This window comes from Trichomycterus rosablanca, chromosome 6, assembly GCF_030014385.1.
Source record: "Trichomycterus rosablanca isolate fTriRos1 chromosome 6, fTriRos1.hap1, whole genome shotgun sequence".
NCBI classification, from domain to species: Eukaryota; Metazoa; Chordata; class Actinopteri; order Siluriformes; family Trichomycteridae; genus Trichomycterus; species Trichomycterus rosablanca.
In genome coordinates, this window is record NC_085993.1 from 33,494,218 (window position 1) to 33,517,149 (window position 22,932).

The following is a 22,932-nucleotide window of genomic DNA, read 5'->3' on the forward strand; positions in this document are numbered from 1 at the left end:
CTTCAGATTAAAGTCAATTTGTGTGATAACTTTTTGCATAATTATATTATTATAATTGCATTATTTTACATACCATTGGACCGACAAGTCCTATTGAGCCTTGGGCACCTGATGCTCCCTAATATAAAACAGGTTTCTATTAACACACACAGCACCTAAATATAAAGTATAAAGTGTGTAATGTAACAGCATTGTATTGCTGAAAATACAGTAGGCATTACACCTGTAATATATCTGACCTTTGATCCAACAGCACCTGGCTCTCCTCTTGATCCCTGTGCACCTAAATGTCCCTGAAATTAAAAGCCATATTAATTTTTCATATTAATTTTTTTATCTTTTTACTTTCTTATCAATTCAATAATCAATTCAATGAGTTCATTTCGATCAATAAATTCTTAAATAATTAATTATGTTTTCATGTATACAGTATATTTCACAGTGCAGCGTTCTATCATATATTTGTTTTGTAATGCTTATGAATGTTATTTGGGAATTCTTTAAAGAAAATTGCTAAATGGTCTGTGCCAATCCCTACTTAACTGATAAAGCCAAATAAATGATAGAATACTAACAAAGAGCAGCAAATACAACATTTATATTTTAATTAAGTAAATTATGTAATTTAAGCATTTAATTTATTTGTTTAAAACTTTTGTCAATATGCAGCTCAAGCTCACCCAGTGGCCTTTAAGTCCTGGAAAACCTGGTAAACCTGGAAATCCTCTGGACCCCTTAAAAATATACGTCATTTAGAACATTTACACATCCATAATGCATTGAACTTTATTATTAGAATAATGTGAAATTAAGAGACTGATTTACCTGAGACCCTGGTAATCCATCTTCTCCTTTTTTTCCTGACTCACCAGGTTCACCCTGACACAGAGAGAAGAAACATGTCAAGAGGAAAATAAAGCTACACTGTGCTTCACCCCATTTTACCCCACCTGTTGCTGTGTTTGTGAATGTGTCAATTCTTTGTATACCTTTTCCACCATGGACATTCACAAAACAGGATATTAATAATGTTTGGGTGGTGAATTATTAATATCCCTGCAGTTGCTGGGATTTTTAAATACTGTTTACACTCACTGGTGTCTTTATGGGGAATAAATACCCTGTTAGCCCTTGTTCTAGGTGTACAGTTAATGACTAGACTGTTTATACAACTATAACACACCAAGTCATTATCATGACAGTGTCATTGCAATGCTGAAAGTCCATGACTTAAATAACATCTGATGGGGGCTCTACAAGTGGGGGCTCTATGAGTGTTTAAACAAGTTGACAACTTGTGGTTGAAAATGCACATGATCATAATCATAAAATTAGGGATAATGTTAGGTGTGAAAACTTTTTGGCATACTTACATCTAGGCCAGGTTTTCCAAGTGGACCCTCTGGACCCCTTGGTCCATGTGTACCCTTAAAAATAATAATAATTTACAGTGTTTACCTGTATTAATTTAGTGATATTGCAGTTACTTAATACAATGTAAGTATCCTTTTACCATGGGTCCAGGATCGCCTGGTTCTCCAGGGCTGCCCTGTGCTCCAGTCGGGCCCTGTTGGACACAAAAAGCACAGTTGCATTATAAAGTGTCTGTTCTGGTTATAATATGTACTAATGAGAAGGGGAGATATATAGGTATAAAAGATGTCAGCTATTAATAGTTCAGACTTACAGGTGGACCTGCTGGACCTTGATGTCCTCTTGGTCCTGCTTCACCCTGATTCAGCATAATAGGGGGAAATCAAAAGTGGATTTTTTGCATATATTATCAACAATAACAATAAATAACCAAAAACTAAGTTCGAAATTTTGTTATAATTTTTCTGAACACAATAAAAAGGATTAATTTTATTACAGTGCTGGCGAGATACTGGCTGATGGTCTAATGCGTTAGCCCACCCCGAGTTCTATCTCTCTAGCACTATTTTGGCTTGCTGGCCACCTACATATACATGACTCGCTATGTCTGAGTGGGAGTGCCAAAGGGATTCCTTATTACTGCTGCAATTGCGGCCTCTGCTGGGTGGTTGGGGCATCTGAACAGATATAATAATATATCTGAATAATGAAGAGCAGTGCCTATATCTCTGTACATGAAATGCTCTCTGTCTGAACCCATCTTGGGCAGGTAAAAACAAGCGTTTGGCTACTACACACGTGTCAGAGGGGTGTGTGTGTGAAAAATACAGAAAAACAGTGCATGAGTGTGTGTGTGTGTGTGTGTGTGTGTATATGTCTGCCCTGTGATAGACTGGTGACTTGCCTGGGGTGTTCCCTACATTTTACCCAATAAATGAGACGTTGACCAGGATAAAGTGGTGGTAAAAAAGACAATGAATTAATTAATAATAAAATAGTGTTACATCTGTGGTACAAAATTCTTTATCTGTAATATTTAAATTGGTCTTACAGGTGATCCAGAGACCATTCCTGCCACTCCTGCCTTGCCGTCATGGAATCCTGAGGCCATCTGAGAGGTAAACTGACTCTGTATAAAACATATATTACAACCATTAAAATGAAGTGTATACACTATAGTATCCAAAGGATTTTTTTTTTTTAATAAAGCCCACGAAAAAATCCCATTTCTAACCTTAAGTGTATAACTAATATAGAGCTAATATTTTCAGAGTGGAGTTATGCATGCATTATCAACTACAAAGTGGTCAATACATAATAAAAATAGATTAATAAGCACGCACCATATTTACCAGGCAACAGCTCTGCTATTTGCTTAAGTTTAAAGGCCATTTGAAAGTCTGTTCTTCTTTGATGGGTAATTATTATCTTTATTATTTATAGCATGACATTATGTTAAGTTTGAGTTAACAATGATAAATATTGGTAAAAATGTTTAGTATACATCACTGCAACACAATATGTAAGGCGTATGCCCTTATTTCTTGTTGACATAAAACACAATGATAAGTCCATGTGCACTAAAATGTGTGTACCTAATAAACATCATTCATGTTGATCAGGATTTTGTTGGGTCCTGAGGCTACCCAAAACACTGGGCACAAACCTCAATGTGGCAAAATGGGATTCCCTAAATCATAAACAAAAAGCAGATGACAACTTGTATATGTTGTTATTTATTTGGGAATTGACAAACCAAGTCTTAATGGACCTCACTTTGTGCACAGGGGCACAGTAATGCTTAAACAGGAAATAAACCTTTCCCAAACTGTTGCCATTAAGTTAAAAGCATATTTTTTATATGTAGTTGATTGGTTAGCAATGGGTATAACTATAACAAGGGTAACATCTGGACTTAATAATTAGGAGATTTGAACACATACTTTGTGCCATATAGGGAATATTTTAAACTTAAATCACCAATTATGATCACTAAAAGTGGGTGTAACCCACTTTATGTTGCAGCTTTGCTTTAATAATTGTTTTCCCTGCTAAATATCTGGTCCATATTGGTATTTAACTAGCCAGGTAGTTTGGGCATAGTTAATATGAGAAAAGCATTGCAACAAGATTGGGTGCTTCATTTGTTTTTTTATTTATTCAAACAACACTATAAAGAAGATTAAATGTACACTTTTTTAACTCATGAGAAAACCATAATACATTTTGTTTACAATTATTTTAGAAAGTCAGTTTCTATGTCTATTTGTAGAGCTGTTAAGGCTTCTATTTATATACAACCTTACCAACATAGAACATAAATCAAATAGAAGCAAAACACTCACCCCTGGTAATGCAGACTGCCCTGCTGGACCTGGCCGACCTGGTATTCCTGGTACACCTGGTGTACCATCAAAACCAGGTGGACCTGAATCACCCTTAATAGGTAAAAAGGTGTCAGTGTAAGATTTCACCAAAATTTAACAACAATATAGAGCTGGAAAACTACATCTAATTAAAAGTCATCAGATGATTCCAGCATACAACATACCTTTCTCCCTTTAAAGCCACGATGTCCTGGCGGACCGTCTTTACCTGGGTTGCCCTATTTCACACAACACATAAACACCAAAACCAATCAAGCAAATTTCTGTGTCTGTATTTTTGTGTCAAAAAAATAAATAAATAAATAAATAAAAAGACCATTGCTCCAGGTCGTCCAGGTAGTCCAACAACCTGGGGAAAAAAACACACACAATTCTAAAATGAGTGGTGAGTTGGAGATAAGTGAAAAGGTTAGATCCATGCTATAACCTGACTTAATGCATATTGATCCCACTTAAATTAGAATTTTCTAGATACTTACAGTAGGAATATCACCAGGCTCTCCTTTTGGTCCCTTAAAATTGAAAAATGAGTAAATGAGTAAAAATGCATTAGAAAAAGCAAGTAATTGTAAAATTAAAATGTTACTCATTAAGGAATATGACGTATAGTGTTTTCACATACCCTGAGAGACATTACCTCTGAAAGAAACAAAACAAAATTTAGCATAGTTTAAAATAACGTTACAAAATAGTATAAAATCTAAAATTTACATTTACAGTTTTTAGGAATAATACTGGATTAAGATGCAATTACAACACCTTATAATGGTACAATAATTTGTTATGATGCTTTTTTTTTTTCAAATTCCCCCCCCCCCCCATTTTCTCCCCTAATCTGGTCATATCCAATTACCCTGTTTGCGTGACGCTTCACCTCTACCGATACAACCCTCCACTGCTGACTGTGGAGCTTCGCAACTGACACACGAGTTTATATGCGGATCAGCCTTGTGCACGGAGAGCCACACCCTGATCAGCATTATTCCCCAACTCTGCGCAGGCTCCATAAATCAGCCAGCAGAGGTCATAATTGCACCAGTTATGAGGAACCCTGGTCCGGCTTACCCACCCTGTGAACAACAGCCAATCATTGTTCATGTGGCTGTCCAGCCCAGAGCTGAGATTCGATACGATGTATTCAAAATCCCAGCTCTGGTGCACTAGCGTGTTTTACCGCTGCAGCACCTGAGTGGTTAAAGTTAAATTGGTTTAATAATATGATAATAAGTTACAATGTTACAATAGTTAGTGTACCGTCATATTACAGATTAGTAAACTGTGTATTCTTAAAGCAGATGGCAAAAACATATCCCTAGAAAATACGTTTAAGTGAATGAAATTGTTGATTTTACTTCATATACCAGTGGAACAATAATGAGCTTGTCTAGCACCGCTATACCGTCCTAACTAAACTCATGAGGGCCCTCTAAAGGACATTTTGAGTATCGCTCACCGACTCGTCCACGAGCACTGGCAAATCTTTCGCACACAGGGCAGCACTCTCCTTCTGGTACTGTGACCTTCTCGCAGCCCTTCAGTTTCTCACAGCGAATCTCTTCACACACAATGTTGCCTTTGTCACAAACACACAGCCTGCATGGATCTGGCTTCCAGATGGCGTTATGTTTGTACGTCACACCTCCGTCTTTACAGCTCTTTTGGGTTACTGGATTTAGAAAGCAGGAATAAAAAAGTGCAGTTAGATGTGGGACCAAAATCTGTCCACTCCATTTAATATTAAATGTGAGGGTTTTTTTTTTTTACTTCAGTGAGTTATTTCCTACTGTTTTAAATAACTCCCTAATAGCCTAATCATAGTTTCATTTTATTTGAAACAAATCAAACTATAAAGAAACTTTAATAAACACTTAGTGTAGATTCACAACTCTCCTTTTTGTGGCTGAATGAATAGTCATTTAGCACCTCATTTCTTATTTGTGACCATATAAATAGGGTTAGTGTGAGCAGGGCTTCTGTGGAGCAATGTGAAAATGTAAATCATTATATTTATATATAAATAACTGTCAATGTAGTTTGATCAGGATTGGGTAAAACTGACAATTTAAGCTAAAATAATATAAACAATTATTATTATCACTATCAATCTTATTTTATGAGAGCACACTAAAGTCAACAGAAAATTACACAATTAGTTGCATTTTATGTGGTAATAAATTCATAAATGAGCTTACTAACAAACGTGCTTTTTGGGTTCAACTCCAAATGTGACACCACTGACAAACCAGAAGAGGGCAGAAAAGAATCAAAAACCCTGATGGCTGACCTCTAACAGATATTTTACAGCTTCAGCTCTACTTAGTGGTGACACTGAAGATTGTGGTACATTTAGCTGTGTCTGTAGAGGATATATCCCATTTCTCTTGGTCTCTATATATAGTATCTCTGTGTAGCTGAAGTTAAAATAATACAGAAGGCTGGTCAAAATCTACCTGTCTAAGTCATAGATTGAGCTAAGCAGGCTAATCAAGATTTTAATGTTGATTATCCTTCCACCAATAAAACCAAGGCCAAATCATCTACCCCACCCTGTAATTATGGTCTGCAGCAGATGTGTCAGCCACACTGGCACTGAGAGTGGGGCCATTCAGCACTGCACACCATACAGAGAACCACATTAAAGTTTAGGTTGGGTCCAATGCAGGCAATATTGTGGCTTGAAGATTCTGGTCTATAATCAGGGTATAGAATTATGTACTGTATGTGTAAGTAAATGGGTAAGTGTGTGCAGTTTTGCCTTGTCTCTAGGTGGCGCCACATACACTGCGACTCTAGTGTAGGTGCCTATGATAAATTAATTTAAATGTATTAACAGCAAACAAATGTAAATAATGCTGTTACACCGATCAGCCATAATATTAAAACCACCTTCTGGTTTCTAAACACACAGTCCATTTTATCAGCTTCACTTACTATACAAAAGCACTTTGTAGTTCTACAATTACTGACTGTAGACCATCTATTTCTCCTCATACCTTTTTAGTCCACTTTGACCCTGTTCTTCAATGGTCAGGACCCCCACAGGACCACCACAGAGCACGTATTATTTGGGTGGTGGATCATTCTCAGCACTGCAGTGACACTGACATGGTGGTGGTGTGTTAGTGTGTGTTGTGCTGGTGTGAGTGGATTAGACACAGCAGCGCTGCTGGAGTTTTTAAATACCGTTTCCACTCACTATCCACCCTATTAGACACTCCTACCTAGTTGGTCCACCTTGTAGATGTAAAGCCAGAGATGCTCATCTATTGCTGCTGTTTGAGTTGGTCATCTTCTAGACCTTCATCAGTGGTCACAGGACGCTTCCCACAGGGCGCTGTTGGCTGGATATCTTGGTTGGTGGACTATTCTCAGTCCAGCAGTGACAGTGAGGTGTTTAAAAACTTCATCAGTGCTGCTGTGTCTGATCCACTCATACCAGCACAACACACACTAACACACCACCACCATGTCAGTTTCACTGCAGTGCTGAGAATGACCCACCACCCAAATAATACCTGCTCTGTAGTGATCCTGTGAGAGTCCTGAGCATTGAGAAAACAGGGTGAAAGCAGGCTAAAAAATATATGTAGAGAAACAGATGGACTACAATCAGTAACTGTAGAACTACAAAGTGCTTCTATATGGTAAGTGAAGCTGATAAAATGGACAGTGAGTGTAGAAACAAAGAGGTGGTCATAATGTTATACCTGATTGGTGTATAATGAGTAACACTGACCAATTCCATTATCACAGTAAAATTTTACTTTATGCTAATATTTACATTTAATTATTTGGTATATGCTTTAATCCAAAGTGAAGTACAGGTAAAAGCTTTCTTCATGGACTCAGCAGTGACAGCTTGGTGGTACTGGAATTTTAACACACAACCTTTAGTGGTCTGTAAGGCTAAAACAAATAGTTAGTTTTGTTAAACTCAAGTTAGTGCCAATGTCTGACAACAGATCATTCATATGAGTAACTCTGTCATGATTTAAGTCACAATGTCCAAACAGCAAAGGTTCTTTTAAAATCACACCATTCTCACTTTACTGAGCACCCACAATTCACAAAACTTTAAGTTCCGCTACTGCAGTCAAAACTGAAGCCACCCCACCCCACTGTAAACAGGATATTTCATAATGACCCATCCTGACTTTACATTGTTACATTATATCCAGTAAATTAAAAATGTGTTGGCAGTAGTTCAATTAACTGTTTTTTATGTTTACACTTAAGTGTCAAATATTTATAAGCGTGATTTTTGGTAACTTGGGGGCAATCAAAATTGGGGAATTTTGTAAAATGCAATAAAAACAAGGATTTGTGCTAGCCCACCAATGCTGAAGTCTATGTTTGAGAAGGAAAAAATCAAAAACTCTTTGCTGCAATACAACTGTGGCCTCTGATCAAAGTGCTTACATGTGCTTAGCGTGTCTCTAAAAAGCAATTCAGCTCTCTCTAAAACAGGTAAAAAGATGTGTTTGGCCACTACGCATGTGTGAGATGTTGTATGTGATTCTCTAAACCCTTCTCAGCCAGAGCAAGTGGGAAGCAAGGAAGGGGAGGGGGGGATGATGTGTTGGCTACCCATTTCAGTTCACTTATTACAGTAAGTAGGTGAATTGGTAACAGGTGAGGGTATAATAATTGAGTATAAAGGGTGGCAACTTTAAGCAAAGATGGGTCTTAGCTCACTACTGTGAAAATCAGTTTAAGAAAAACATTGCTCAATGCAAAGTTTGTAAATTATTTGGGTCTTTAACCATCTACCACACATAAAATTGTAAAAAGATTTCAGGAAGCCAGAGAAATCTCGGTCTATGTAGGGCAAGACCAAAAATGTATGTGACTTATGAGCCAGACAGCACTACATGAAAAACCATCATGATTTGAGTCCACTGCTGCATCAAGAAACGCAACCTGAATTTCTGTTACACAGAGGAAGCCATTTATCAATTTCATACAGAGACCGCTGAGTTGTCTAGACGCAAGCTCATCTTAGACAGTGGGAACAAGTACTGTGGTCAGATAAGTCCAAGTTTCAGCTGGTTTCCAGAAAAAATGGACGTAAAATTCTCTGTGCCAAAGATAAAAAGGATCATCCAGACTTTGGTTAAGGAAAGGTGCAAAAGCCAACATCTGTCATGATATGGAGGTGCATCTGTGCCTACAGCGTAGGTGATTTACATAAGGCGTATATTGGGATTTTAGATAGACACATGCTGCCATCAAGCTTAAGTATTTTGCTGGGAAGTCCATAATTATGTCAGCAAGGCAGCCAGGCCTTATTCAACAGCATGCTACAATAGTATGGCTTTGTAGACACAAATTGCATGTGCGCTTGCCTGTCCTGCCGGTATTACTGATCTGTCTGCTGTTAAACATATATAGTGCATCACAAAGAGGATAATCAGACAACGGCAACCACAGACTGGCTCTATCCCAACAGTTTTGGATTTGTTGCAGGTATCAAATTGAAAATTAGTTCATATTTAGAAAATATAATTAAGCTGGTCAGTAAAATCATTGAAAATATTTTGTCATATAAATATGCTTTAAGAAAAAGCTTTAAGAAAATGAATAAATTACTGATTTTTATTGTATTTTGCAATATGTCCAAACTTTTCCTGAAATTGGGTTTGTATTAAGGAGTTTTTGAATTTTTTATTTTTTTTTAGACACTTTTCAATTAATTAGATAATTAAAGCAAGATGTTTATTTTTAAAATCAACACTTTTCTTAAAGAAGGGCTGAAAAAAATAAAGTTAATCTTAATCTTATAATTGTAAAACACTCGCTAGCAGAAATGTACATCCAAAAGTGTGTCTAGCGTTTTATTCACAGACAGCAATTAAAGCACTCTACCACAAAAATCCTAAAGCAAGAAGTGTATAATTCATGGTTTCATTTTTACAAAAACCCACACAGAAGATGATAGCCTTGCATTCTCTGTGTCTTCTTTAAACTGGTAGCTATGCTTGTCTGTGAATTTGTGGCTTAAAGCCAGGCAGTAATAACTTAGTCTGACTCTCCAGGAGGCTCAGACTATAGATCAGAAAGAAAATTTGTGTGATTATAGCGGTATCAAAGGCATGGAGGATCCTCATGAAGGATTTCACTTTCATTGTAAAGCACCTTTGGTGTTGAATTCCTGCTATGGAAGCTGAATCATGTACTGAAGATAATGACAGATTTTGGACATATTATTTTGTAGAGACTATTTTTAGCATCTGTCATGCTAGTTTATGACTGTGGTTGTGATGTTGTGCATAATAATACAGTCATGGTGCTTCATTTACTGCTGCTTTAAAAAAACAGTAAAGATCTCACATAAAAAGAAAATTGCATGCATTTACTATTAGTCAGTCAATAATTGTCTAAAACTATGTAGAATAAAATTATGTATATTCTATACAGTACAACTGTCCTTTATGACTGGGCAGATTGCAAATACTGTCTTATACCGCGATCAAAATAGAAATGAAAGCTATGAGTTGCTTTTTACAATATTTCTAATCCCCATTTTGACTGAATGTGCACAAATGTTTACAGACACACTCCAAAAAAAACCTTTAAGGGAAAACCTTTTCAAAGAAGTGAAGGCTGTTATAGCTGCAAAAGGGTGGGGTTTTAGATTTGAATGTCCAAACAACTGGAGGTTAGGTATATGCATACTTTTAGCTATATACCATAGATACTTGTAGAACAAACAAATACAGAAGACCCTTGAGTTACGAACGGTTTACAATACGAACATTTCGGGTTACGAACAATCTTTTTCAACTTTAAACTTTTTCAACAAAACACGTGACGTCACGAACAAGTTCACTCCTACCGCAAACATTCGGACAGCGGACGGTGTTTTTCCGGTGTTTTCTTTATATTTTGTAAAATTCAATATTAAAATGTCCCCAAAGAATGTGCAGAGGAAGTGCAGTGGTGAGAAAATGAACAAATCTATTACATTTGTTGTTGTATAATTACTCCTGCCAGTACCTGTCACTGTGTATCAGACAGAGGGGACAGTGAGTGAGAGAGAAGAAGGAATTCGGCTCAGTAAAGTATTCTTTCTTTCGTGCAATTACACCTACAAAATAGAATACTAAATAAGGAAATAATAGAGAAATATTATTAGATTATGTTATTGGTGTTTCTGGTAGATACATTTTACAAAAAAAGAATTAAATGTATTATGGTGTATAGTACAGCACACGTACTGTACTGAAATGTGGTGTGTGTTTTATGTACAGTACAGTACTACTGTGTTGTTGTTGTTTATTATTGTTTATTACAGTAATGTCTATTCTACAATTTAAGATTAAGGGAAAATATACTTGTATTTATAACAAAAAAGACCTTTTAAGACATTAGAGAGGTTAGGTAAGGGAGTGGTTTGGGAGGTCTGGCACGGATTAATTCTGTTTACATTATTTCTTATGGGAAAAATAGGTTTAACTAACAAACATTTTGACTTAAGAACAGCCCTTCAGAACCAATTAAATTCATAAGTCAGGATTCCACTGTATTCTATAATAGAAATTACAAATAGATAGCAGGCCAACAGCTAGCAGGTAATTTTCCCTATAAGTAAAAATGTGTGTATGACTGATTTGATCTAAAACTGAAAATGTTGTTGGAAAAGAATTTAAAATAATGCTATGTGGATCCCTTGATTATGAGTGCTCCAAGTGCACGAACCAGAGTATAAAATATTTAAAAATATATATAACAAATAAAAATCTACGAATTCTGCAGCTCAGTCCCAGGCACCTGCTTCACTCAGCCTGAAATATGTATAAAACGTATATTTCCAATGCCTAAAAAAGTAAAACTGCAAGTACCAATTTAGTGGGAGAGCACAGGCGTTATTTTAGGGAAACCGCAAAACCCTCTATTACACGTTCTGCTGAAGTTCAGCCTGCACGCTGCTTTTATTCCTGTCTTTAAAATAGACACACCCAGAGTCTCCCATACTCTGCAGTATGCATTCTGTGATATACAGTAAATACAAAATGTAACTTTTAAAAGTTTGTAGAGCAAATTGTCTTGTCATTTTGTTTCCTGACCTCCATTAAAGATTTAAAGGTTGCCACATGTGGTTCCTGGCAGCTTTCTATTAGTCTTGATTACTGAAGGAAATCCGCATATCATTCTTTAAGCTTGTTAAGATAATTTCACAGGAAGCAGAAATCCAGAAAATAACAGACTTAACAATGCTTAGTAATAAACGTGATCTAAAACCAGATGACCATAGATGTGTAGACAATACACAAATTTCATATCATACAGATTTTTTAGCCATTCAACCTGTTTTTCCCACAAATGTTATACTTGTACAACCATCCCAAGTATATTTTCCATTCACCCATTACTCACCCAGTAAAATTGGGTTATATCAATTATAACCAAAATAGCTAATAATTATAACATGACCCATTTTTTTTATAGAAGAAGGGAACGCCTTAGTTTTTTAGATATTATATTGCATTACTAGCCAAATGAAAGGTTAATTTTCTTCCCAGGTCACACTCCTAGCAAACTAAGAAACTAAAATATAAAGTGGTTATTCTAATTAATGAAGCCAAATATTTTTTATACAATAACACTGTTCTTACTTGTCTTCTCAGAAGACGTACTAATCAAAAATCAAACTAAGTAGTGTAACGTTGAAACTTAATAGCTTAGGCAGTTTGGACTATTGTTTTCAAGTCATCCCCTAAAATATTTTTTTGCAGGTCCCAGGTCTGGAATATCGGCTACCAGGAATGTGTTGTTAATCTGGTCAGGCTATTACAGCATTAACATGCATGTGACAGTCCAGTCACATACATTTTTATTGTTTGTTCTTTTCTGTTTCATGAAAATATACCCTTTATTTGTTTATTAGTGTTTACTATTTTTGTAGTATATCACAATTTTAATATAGATTTTAAATTTAACTCCGTATGAATACAACATAATACAAATAAAGAAACTAATTAATTTTGCAAACATTGTATACAATTTTTTATAGATTTTCCCACTTAGGGTTCTACAGACCCACAAGCCCTGAACATTTAAATTCCCAAATGCATTGGATTGATTTGAAAAATGTAAGGCAACAGACTTTATGGACAGTTTTAAATTTGCTTAAAGCTTAACATTCAATTTGACAGATCAGTCTAGTAAGTTACAAAATATCAGGCATCTCAAAGTTTTTATTTAAAGTTATTTGTTTCCTTCTTTAACCTAAAAGTCAATGCAGTGGTGTAATAATACACATAAGTGTAACTGTACCTTATAATGACTTCCTTTTGAGGAAGCAGTCCATATGATCATACACATACTTGTTTAACCCCACACAGCACACTGACTGTATGGGTGTGCCTAAACATCTCTACTTGAGCTGTAGCCTGACCCAAAATTAACAACATAGGAAAACCTGGCATCAGTAAACACAGGCCCTAGATAAACCTCTCATTCCTCAAACTTAAATAGCTACAGGCTGGCACAACTCAAAACCCACTTTCCCAAGGGCCAGTTCTGGAAGCACTAAACAGTTTTAAAAGTGTCTCTGCATATAAACATTTGACTAAGCTAAAGTCAGGCTTGGCAGTCCTTTTGCACGGCTCAGCTTCATAAAACAATTTAAATCTTAATGGTCCATGAAAATAAAAACATTCCTGTTTCTAAGGTGTAATATTAAATCTAGGATCAGCAGGGTCAGTGCGGCTAATGTGCTGTGTGGTTGTGTGTGAAGGTAATAATAATAATAGGTTTTACATATGCAGTACCTTTACAAAGCTCAAGACCATTTTACAAGGATAATTATAGATGGTATATGTCTAAAACACATGGATTTACAGTAAAATCCTAAAAAACTAACAAAAAACGTTTTACCAACCATCTGAGTGTTTACTTGTCTTCTTGTCATTCAGTGGTATTTTGGTCAAATACTATTTTGACATAAATGTTCATTCACAGGGCGTCCGGGTGGTGCAGCAGTAAATTACTAACACTAGCCCACTATTGCTGGAATCCAGGGTTCAAATCACCAGCATTGTGTGTTGCTGCCTTGCGCCCAGTGATTCTTGGGAAACCAGACCCCCACTGTGTTAAGGGACCAAGATGAAGAGATGGTTAAACATAAAAATGATTTAAAGAATGTTCTGTTGACTATTATATTTTTAACAAGTTTCCAATTTCCTTAGTTATAAAGTGTTTACTTCAGTGTTGCTTTGACATCCTTTACAGTTGAATCATTCAGATAAGCAATTCAAAATCACTCTCTACTGTAATCCATTTAGAAATTAATGATGACCAAACTACCAGTTTCTGATGCTAAAAGGTATTCCCATTTCATATTGCCACCATCACCAAATTTTACAATATGGATGGTGCAGTATGGACAGCTGACATAACTTGATAAATTCATGGTATACTGAAAATTCAGACTAAAAAGGTCCATTTAAGTCCATCAGAGCGCAAGCATTACTACCACTTTATCTGTTAGACAGTATTTAGCAAATTCCTTTAGTATTATCTTCCTAACAACACTTAAATAACGACCCATTCAATGTAAAACCCTGAATATGATTAATATGCTTCAGTCACAGACACTGATTTCTGCTGTCAAGTGTCAATTTGTGTCACAGTAGTCATTCAAAAATGTTTACAGTGATTGTTTGACCTGGGTTTTCACAGATACATATTGTGGCAAGCCTTTTTTTAAAGAGTGCAGGCTGTTATAGTTGCAAAAGGGAGCAACTCCATATCCATATATTGATTTTCGATTTTGCAGGAAATACCCCTAACAGGTTGCCAGCCTATAACAGTGCAGACAGACAGACAGACAAACACACACACTCACACTTAGGGCAGTTTTTAGTAGCTCCAATTGGCCTGACTGCAGGTCTTAGGACTTGTGAAAGAAAACCGAAGCACCCAGAGAAAAACCCACGCAGACACAAAAAAAACATGCAAACTCCACACAGAAAAGACCCAGGCCACCCAGCTGGAAAATCAAACCTAGGCCCTGCTGTTGCTGAGGCAACAGCACTGCTCACCGTGCCATTATGCCACCCTGCTTGTATTTATTTATTTATTTTATTTTTTGACTGTGCCTTTTTATTTTTATAAATTAATTAACTATTAGCTATTAGTAGTTAACAATTAGGAGCGAATGTTTATTAAATCAAATATCCTCTAGGCCACCCAAAAAGAGTGGTACCATATTGAGTCTGGTTTTTCTTTATGGAGTTTTTTTCCCACTGTCACCCTCAGCCTGCTCATTAGGAGTTTTGGACCTGCAATGTGTTGTTTTGAGACAAATTCTAAACAGTGTAAAAAGTGTTATACAAATAAATTTGACTTGTCTTTACAATTAGTTAATTAATCAGTTTTGGTCTCATCTAATAATCACTTCTGTGTTACTGTATTATGCAGCAATCTGATGGTCTAGCCCACCATCACTCCAAGCTCTTGAGTTCAAATCTCAGCTGTACTGTTGAGTTTATATATAACTATATAGCTGAGATTCAAACTCAAGAGCTTGGAGTGATGGTGGCCTCCCCTCATACTGGTTCGTCAAATAATTAATTCTCTTTAAAATTTTCCCGGGCAAATTAATCCCAAGTCTAAGTGGAAAAAACATGTTTTTCCCCTGTGCTGACTACTTTTTACGGTAAAGTTAAATTTTGCATTTTGCCCATACAAACATCCCTGCACGGTCACACCTTGTGTCTCTGCTGGAGGAAATGTGAAGTTTGATGCATATCCAATAAAAATATTAGCCTAAAAGCCAAGGGCTTCATTTAGAACCTACTGCTTCTCTAAACAACACAAAGTATACAGAGAAATGTACCACCAAGCACAAAAACGTCACTGTTTGCAGCTGCCGTTTTACGCCATATGGCCAAAACTATGTGGACATGTGAGTATAAGTTTATTGAATGTTCTATTCCAAAACCTTGGGGATTTTAGAAAGGAATTCATCAAGTTTAAAAGACTGTCTGTGGAAGCATTTGTGAGGTCAGACACTGATGTTAAATTAAAAGGCTTAGCTTCTAATCAGTGTTCCAGTTCATCTCAAAAGGGTTCAGTGTGGTTGAGGCCAGGGCTCTGTGCAGGCCACCTAAGTTTCTCTACACCAAAATCATCAAACCTTTCTACATGGGCCTTGCTTTGTGGAAAGGGCACAGTCTTACTGGAACAGGAAAGGACCTTTAAACACTTTAATGTCAATGTTTGGAAAAGAATAGTGCTCCAACCAAAAAAATACAGCCAACAGTGTCCTGTGATCAGAAAGTGTCCAATGATTAAAGACTATAGGAAAATCAACACAGTGAAAAATAAACAAAAACCCTGTAATCTCTAAATGTACTCCTACTACAAATACAAACAGGACATGTGTGCCTAATAAAGAGGACTGTATGTTAAAACAGTGTTTAAAAATCTTAAAACACCTGATACAATGATATCAGCACAAAGATCACCACCCTGTCATTACATGCGGTGCTGAAAATAGTCCATCACCAAACATTATTTGGTCATTAGTGGTCCTATGGGGGTCCCTTTTGATTGACAAATGGGGTACAAGGGGGTGACAAAGTGGCTACAGTCAGTAACTGTATGTCCATAAAGTTAATCTGTATAAAAAGTGAATGTACAAACCAGATAGGTGTAACGTATAAAGTGTTTAAAAAGTACGATTTATTCCATCGGTATGGGCCTAGTTTTGTGCAAAGAGGGCAGTAATGCTAGAAATAAAATGGGGCTTTTACAAACTCCTGTCACCAAATTGAAAGCATATATATATTTTTTTTTTCTTTTAATTGATTTAGACACCTGTTAGCAACTGTGTGGCTAAAACACCTGAACTCTGTAATTAGAAGTGTCTACACACTTTTGGCCATAATGTAATGGACAGCACACTATCAGCTCAGCTAGCCATATTTGTAATTTAACATATAAATCAAAGCCAGCATTAACACCCCTTAAAATGTCATGACTTTTCCAAAACTTACTTTGTTTAATTGTTTTCCAGGCTCTCGAAAACACTGTTACATTTAATGATTTTCCCATGATTTTTATAACCATACAAACCCTGCACATAATACATAGCATTTATTGTTTTAGCTGGTATGTAACTTAATAGCTAGTGTTGTAAAGTGTATAAAAATAACGGTGCTTCCTGATGGCATTGACAGGCCTATGATCTAGACTTCTGGGACTAAACTCCTAATTTAGCAGCACCAGAAAATGTTTTTAAAGTGATTCCACACACGAACATCTTCGGTGTCCCTAAGGGCCTTTTGATGGATGGTGCTTTAGACATTTTTGTCACATTGCCACAGTGAAATGAAAATGATCTAACCATAAAGATCATAGTGTGTTGTCTTCTTTGTTTAGTCTGAGCCACGACAAACTGAGTATTTACACTACATGAACAAAAGTGTTGGAAGACCCCTTCTATCTTTTTGAATTCATGTGTTTCAGCCACAACAATTGCTAGCAGGTATAATAAATCAGTTAAATGAAGAACATTTTATGCCTCCAACTTTGCACCAATAGGATGGCCCCTTCCTTTTCCAGCATGACTGTTCCTGTGCACAAAGCAAGGTCTATAAACACAAGAAGAAATGCTTGGTTTAAAGAAACTCCAGTGGCCTGCACAGAACCCTGACGTCAGCCCCACTGAACAGCTTTGGAATTAACTTAAACATCAATTGAGCCTTTCTTGAGCAACATCAGTGCACAGCCAAACAAAAGCTCTTTTGACAAAATGAGCACAAGTTCCCACAGGTATACTTCAAAGTTTTGTAAGACGCTGTATCAGAAGAGTGTGGAGTAGATGAGTAGCTGAAAAAATTAGATACAGGTCACTCTATTTTAATACCTTTTTTAAAAAAAAGTTCATGGTCAGGTGTCCAAATACTTTTGGCCACATAGTGTATTTTTCCAATGAAGGCATGCTTGTAGAAAATTGTTTCTCATTTCTGGCACCAACATCTTACACAAATTAACATCTATAACAAGCTTTAGCTAAAAGGGAAGTGAAAAGAAAACATTTTGTTGATGAGCTTTTTTGTAGATGGGGTGTGTTGGTTTTACAATTGGATTGTTGCTTTAAGATTGAGTACCGTGGATCCTGATTGCACTGACAGGCCACAGAATGGCCAACATGCTATCGCACAACACCCATATTAACCCTTTGATGCACAACCTGGGTCAAAAGTGACCCAACTGAGTTTTTATTTTCTATATCTTTGCAATAAATTAATTTTGTCATTCAAGCTTCCATGAATTCCTCAATTAACTTGTTTTTGATCATCACAAATCCTTATTTCAGTTTTATATTTTTTACTTTTTTAATAAAAATCATTTTTGTATCACTACCGTTCTAATGCACAACATGGGTCAAAAATGACCCTTATGTATTTACTATGGAATTTGACAGGAACTACTGACATTTGTAAGCGTTTGTAGTCAAAAATATATTTACTGATCTTTTGAAAGACAACCAAAGATTAGGCTCTTGAATCTTGAATATATCCAATACTATTTGCTTGCTAGCTGTTTACATATTCTAGTATAGATAGCTTTTATTAGCTAAGACAGCAAATACATGAATAACTGACTAATGTGCATATGAAAATATTCTTGAATGGATGAATATGGGTCATTTTTGACCCATGTTGTGCATTAGAAGGAGTTTGCTTAGCTTGTGCATCAAAGGGTTAAAAAAATAAATAAATTTTTTCATTTCATTTTCATGTTTTACCACTGCTGTATCCCAGTCAGGGTCGCAGAGGTACTGGTTTCTCCAGAATTACTGGGTACAATGCAGTAACACCTGCGTTTGCAGGTGGCATCAGACTTACTCTCTTAACTTTTAAGAAGCTTTTAGTGACAAAATATCTCAGGTGCAACAGGTAGATTCACTACTGTAAAGTGATAATGGAACAGCATTCTGCCCTGGGTGACTTGTGTTTAAATAATGAGATCTAAATAAGCAGACTAAAACAGTTGTTGGATGATGACTGTATAACTCTAAACAACTTTGTTACTACCTGTAAAATTGTTTCAATTGGTAAATTGACTGGCTTACATAAAACAAATTAAGCCTTAAATTGCAGGTGAGACATTACATTACCATTAGCTTAAATCACTGGTAGTAGTTAAAAGACAGGCCTATGTGAAATAAAGTTTAAAAGTTGAATAAATATACAAATAAATATATACAAATAAACACGTAATATCGTGACCTAACATGACGTGTAAGCAACAGTGACATTCAAAAGCAACCTTATAGTTTTTCAGTGGTATCCAGAGAACCTCTTAGGCACTTTTACAGTTTTATATGGATTTATTTATGTAATTTTTGCATTTAAATAACGTTAAAGCGTGTATAAACAGTAAGCAAGCAGCACACGAAGTACTGTGCTTATTACAGATTACATTTGTATAAACAAGCTATGCCGCTGTCACTCACCCGTCTTTGGTGCTTTACATGCCACCCACAGCACCTGAGCCAGGGTCAGCGCCAGCCACACGGACGTCCTGAGGTAACGACTGCTGCCCATTGTACCCCTCGGGACACTCGAAAAGCCTTGAAGGGGTCCAGCCGAGGATAGAAATCCTCCTGTATGGCTTCACAGACGAATACCCGCTGCTTCCCTGCAGTCAGGCTGGCAGTCAGCAGCAGAATCCTGTCAGGCTTTACTTCTCCACAGCACTGTCAGTACCAACTCCATCCTGCGCGCGCTCACCGTGATCTAGCTCCCCCGCGCGCCCCCGCCCTTCATCCTGCCTTCATTTCACAGGCGCAGCCCTTCATCAAGCATCAGTCTGAGGTAAAATAAAATATACTGAATTAAAGTTATAAAGTTATATTGAGAGGGAATAAATAAATAAATAAATAAATAAATAAATAAATAAATAATCTGCCTTGAATTAGCTGCTGAAGTGCTGAGCTTGCTTTACATTTACTTGTTTGTTTGTTTGTTTGTTTATTAGGATTTTAACGTCATGTTTTACACTTTTGGTTACATTCATGACAGGAACGGTAGTTACTCATTACACAAGGTTCATCAGTTTACAAGGTTATATCAAACACAGTCATGAACAATTTAGTGTCTCCAATTCACCTCACTTGCATGTCTTTGGACTGTGGGAGGAAACCGGAGCATCCGTAGGAAACCCTCGCGGACACGGGGAGAACATGCAAACTCCACACAGAAAGGACCCAGACCGCCCCACCTGGGGATCGAACACAGGACCTTCTTGCTGTGAGGCAACAGTGCTACCCACTTAGCCACTGTGCCGCCCTTTTACATTTACTTACATTTAAATTTAGCTTTGCTATTTTGTAAATGATTACATTAAATTATTAAATTACATTATTAAATTAAACAATTAAAAGAATATTATTATATTAGATACACTACTTTTTATTTATTTGATTTACTTTTCATATAAATTACCTACTAAACTCCACTTTGCAAAATCTATATCACCCATGTGAAAAATAATTGCACTCTGTGAGCTGGTTTTGCCCCTTTACTCTGCAACAACTGCAATCAAAACAATAACTAAAAAAAATTTTCTTTTGCATAGCTGTGTCAAAATTTTGGACCACTGTTCTTCGCAGAATTGCTTACATTAAGAGTAACTATTTACTAACTATTTAAAGTCCTCCCACTGCATCACAATGAGGTTTAAGTCTTACTTTGCCACTAAAACATCCCATTAAATTCTTGTCTTGTTGCTTAAACAGTGTCTGTCTAAAACAGACACATCACACCTGATTTTTTTAATTTATTTTTATTTTTTTACCTGTCATGTGGTGGTAAAACAGCCTGCACCCCTGTCAATTGGCTCTCGCTTCCAAGGGTCCAATAAACAGCAGGGATTAAAGCTAATCCAAATAAATGTGTGCAAAAGAGAAATTAATTGCAAATGAAATTATTTCCATATGCCATGTTTGTTCCAAAGTGTAGAGTGTAGGATGTAGAGTGAGTGCCTCACAGCAACACAGATCTTGAGGACCAGGATTTGAACTTTACCACCAGGTGGTGAACAGTGAGGTGATGCAGGAGTATTTCTTTAAGCTGTCTAGGAAAGGAATACACACTTCCTAAAGATTTCTCCATGGGATATTATGGGCTGTTTTGGTTTTTAAATGGTACACCATGTTTGTCTCTATGACCAGGGATGCTGAAACCAGCTGTGCATAAGATGATAGAGGATGTAGATATATCACCCTGCCTCTGGAAACCAGGTCATGTGCAGACTGCGGGAAACAGCAAAAGGAAAAAGTAAAAGGAGAAAAGCAGCTGTAATGTTCTGGGTATTTAAGGGGTCAGTAAGCCCATGCATCACATAAGAGAAATCCTGTTTTTAAACTTTGTTGGTTCATGTGTTATGGCCTATTTTTTGTACTTTAGTTTTTAATTTCATGTTGTTTGGGTGTGCAATAAAGTTCTGGGGCAAATTTTCCAAAAACATTAACCAAGTGTAGTAAAGTGTATTTTACTTAAATGTTTTGAATTACATTCTTACATTCTTCGTGATCTTAAGATACATAACCTATAATGCAAGCCTAGGACAACAGTAGCAAGGAAAAAATCCTAAAATGTTATTAGTGGAAACTTATGAGATCAATTATAATGACTAATGCTTCTTTGGCTACCTTTAGCAAGTGTTTACTGTGATAGTCACTCTAATAATATTTGTGCTACAATGCTTTCAGGAAACTTAGCAGTGGCCATTACAAAATGGAATCCTTTCGTAACATTGTTGTCGCAAGAAAAGCATAAACCCATTTCCAGAAAAGTTGGAACAGTAGATAAAAATGTACATAAGCCGCTCAGGTGGTGCAGCGGTAAAAACACACGCTGGAACCAGAGCTGGGATCTCAAATGCATTGTATCGAACCTCAGCTCTGCCTGCGAGCTCTGCTGGCTGATTGATGGCGCCTGCACAGAGATGAGAAAAGAGTGCTCTCAAGGTGTGTCTCTCTGTACACAACGCTGAGTTGCACTGCACTCGGTGATAAGATGCATACGGCATGCTGCCCACGTGTCGGAGGGGGCGTGGGTTAGCTCCGTTCTCCTCAATCAAAGCAGGGATCGGCATTGGTGGAGAGGAAGTATGACACAATCGGGCAATTGGACGCGCTAAAAGGGAGGAGAAAATGCATAAAGAATTTTTTTTTTTTTTAATGTACATAAAACAGACAGCAGTGGTTTGCAAATCCTTTTTTGAAATTGATTGAATTTTTTTTGTCATAGGCAGAGAAGCCGGTCATATTGTGACAAATAGTTCTGCACTGTCCCTTTCCTTTTCGCTCTCTCCCTTCCATGGTGCAGATGTTTTTGTGTCTTTTATTTGGTAGTTTGTTTCTCTTATTTTAGCCACACTATTCATTTACTTTTATTCCAGCCACAGTATTGTTCTACCTTGGTCAAGCATTTTGCACTGGGTTTATCTTTTAATCTTGCAGGTGCAAGGCTTTACCTTGTGTTTTACTTGTGAGGTTAATCTCTTCCTGGTAGAAGAATTTGTGTTTTCTTAATTGTCTTGAACCTTTATTTAACTGATAAAGGCACAAAGAAAAGATTTACAATGTTTTAATATTTTCACTGAGCAAGTTAATTGTATTTTGTAAATAAAAGCCATGTTCACCACAATGTTACATTACATTTCCTATTAATAAAAATTGACAATGACAGTTACAAACATATATGATGATGCTCAAACTATGTGTACATCTGAGCATGACCTTGCTGGACATCTAGCCAGTTGGCCACTTCACACAGGTATGAAAGTTCATGTTTTTGATATGTTTTTACAGTAGTACGTTATTATCTTTATATTATAGTTATTAATTCTTGCAGTAATTATATAACATCAAGGAAAATGGTTTTTTCAGCTAATTTAAAAATATCTTAGCTAAGCACGTAGGCACAGAGGTCTACCCTGCCAACACTGAGATTCGGGCTGAATCTCAGCCAGGCATCTACACAGATGATTTGGTATGATTGAGGGGGATGGCCAAAGCCCTCCAGTGGTTTGGCATCCAGTCCAGGGTGTTCCTGCCCTGCATCTAGTGATTTCCCAGTGGGACTACACCCACCATGACCCTGACAGGGATAAAGTGGTTGATGAAAATGAAATATCTTTGGTAAAA

At 36.7% G+C, this 22,932-nt stretch overlaps 1 protein-coding gene across 1 annotated transcript; it reads right to left on the reverse strand.

The window, feature by feature from the left end:
- Positions 1-217: 217 nt before the first annotated feature.
- col5a2b (collagen, type V, alpha 2b) lies at positions 218-19,380 on the reverse strand. Its single transcript, XM_062998104.1, has 14 exons — positions 19,234-19,380; positions 5,215-5,427; positions 4,384-4,400; positions 4,241-4,273; positions 4,078-4,110; positions 3,926-3,979; positions 3,720-3,812; positions 2,426-2,503; positions 1,688-1,732; positions 1,514-1,567; positions 1,374-1,427; positions 826-879; positions 681-734; positions 218-283 (listed from the first exon to the last, which is right to left on the reverse strand). Exons 1-14 carry the CDS (start codon positions 19,322-19,324, stop codon positions 218-220), a joined length of 939 nt encoding a protein of 312 aa, XP_062854174.1. The 5' UTR covers positions 19,325-19,380.
- Between the last annotated feature and the right edge of the window lie 3,552 nt (positions 19,381-22,932).

Bases quoted from the DNA above. Each gene is read 5' to 3' on its own strand.
- col5a2b (XM_062998104.1), bottom strand. From the start codon at position 19,324: ATGGGCAGCAGTCGTTACCTCAGGACGTCCGTGTGGCTGGCGCTGACC. The intron at 4,111-4,240 runs GTAAGTATCTAG...TTTTTTCCCCAG, and splicing joins AGCCTGGTGATATTCCTACT to GTTGTTGGACTACCTGGACG. The intron at 1,568-1,687 runs GTAAGTCTGAAC...TGTGTCCAACAG, and splicing joins AAGGTCCAGCAGGTCCACCT to GGCCCGACTGGAGCACAGGG.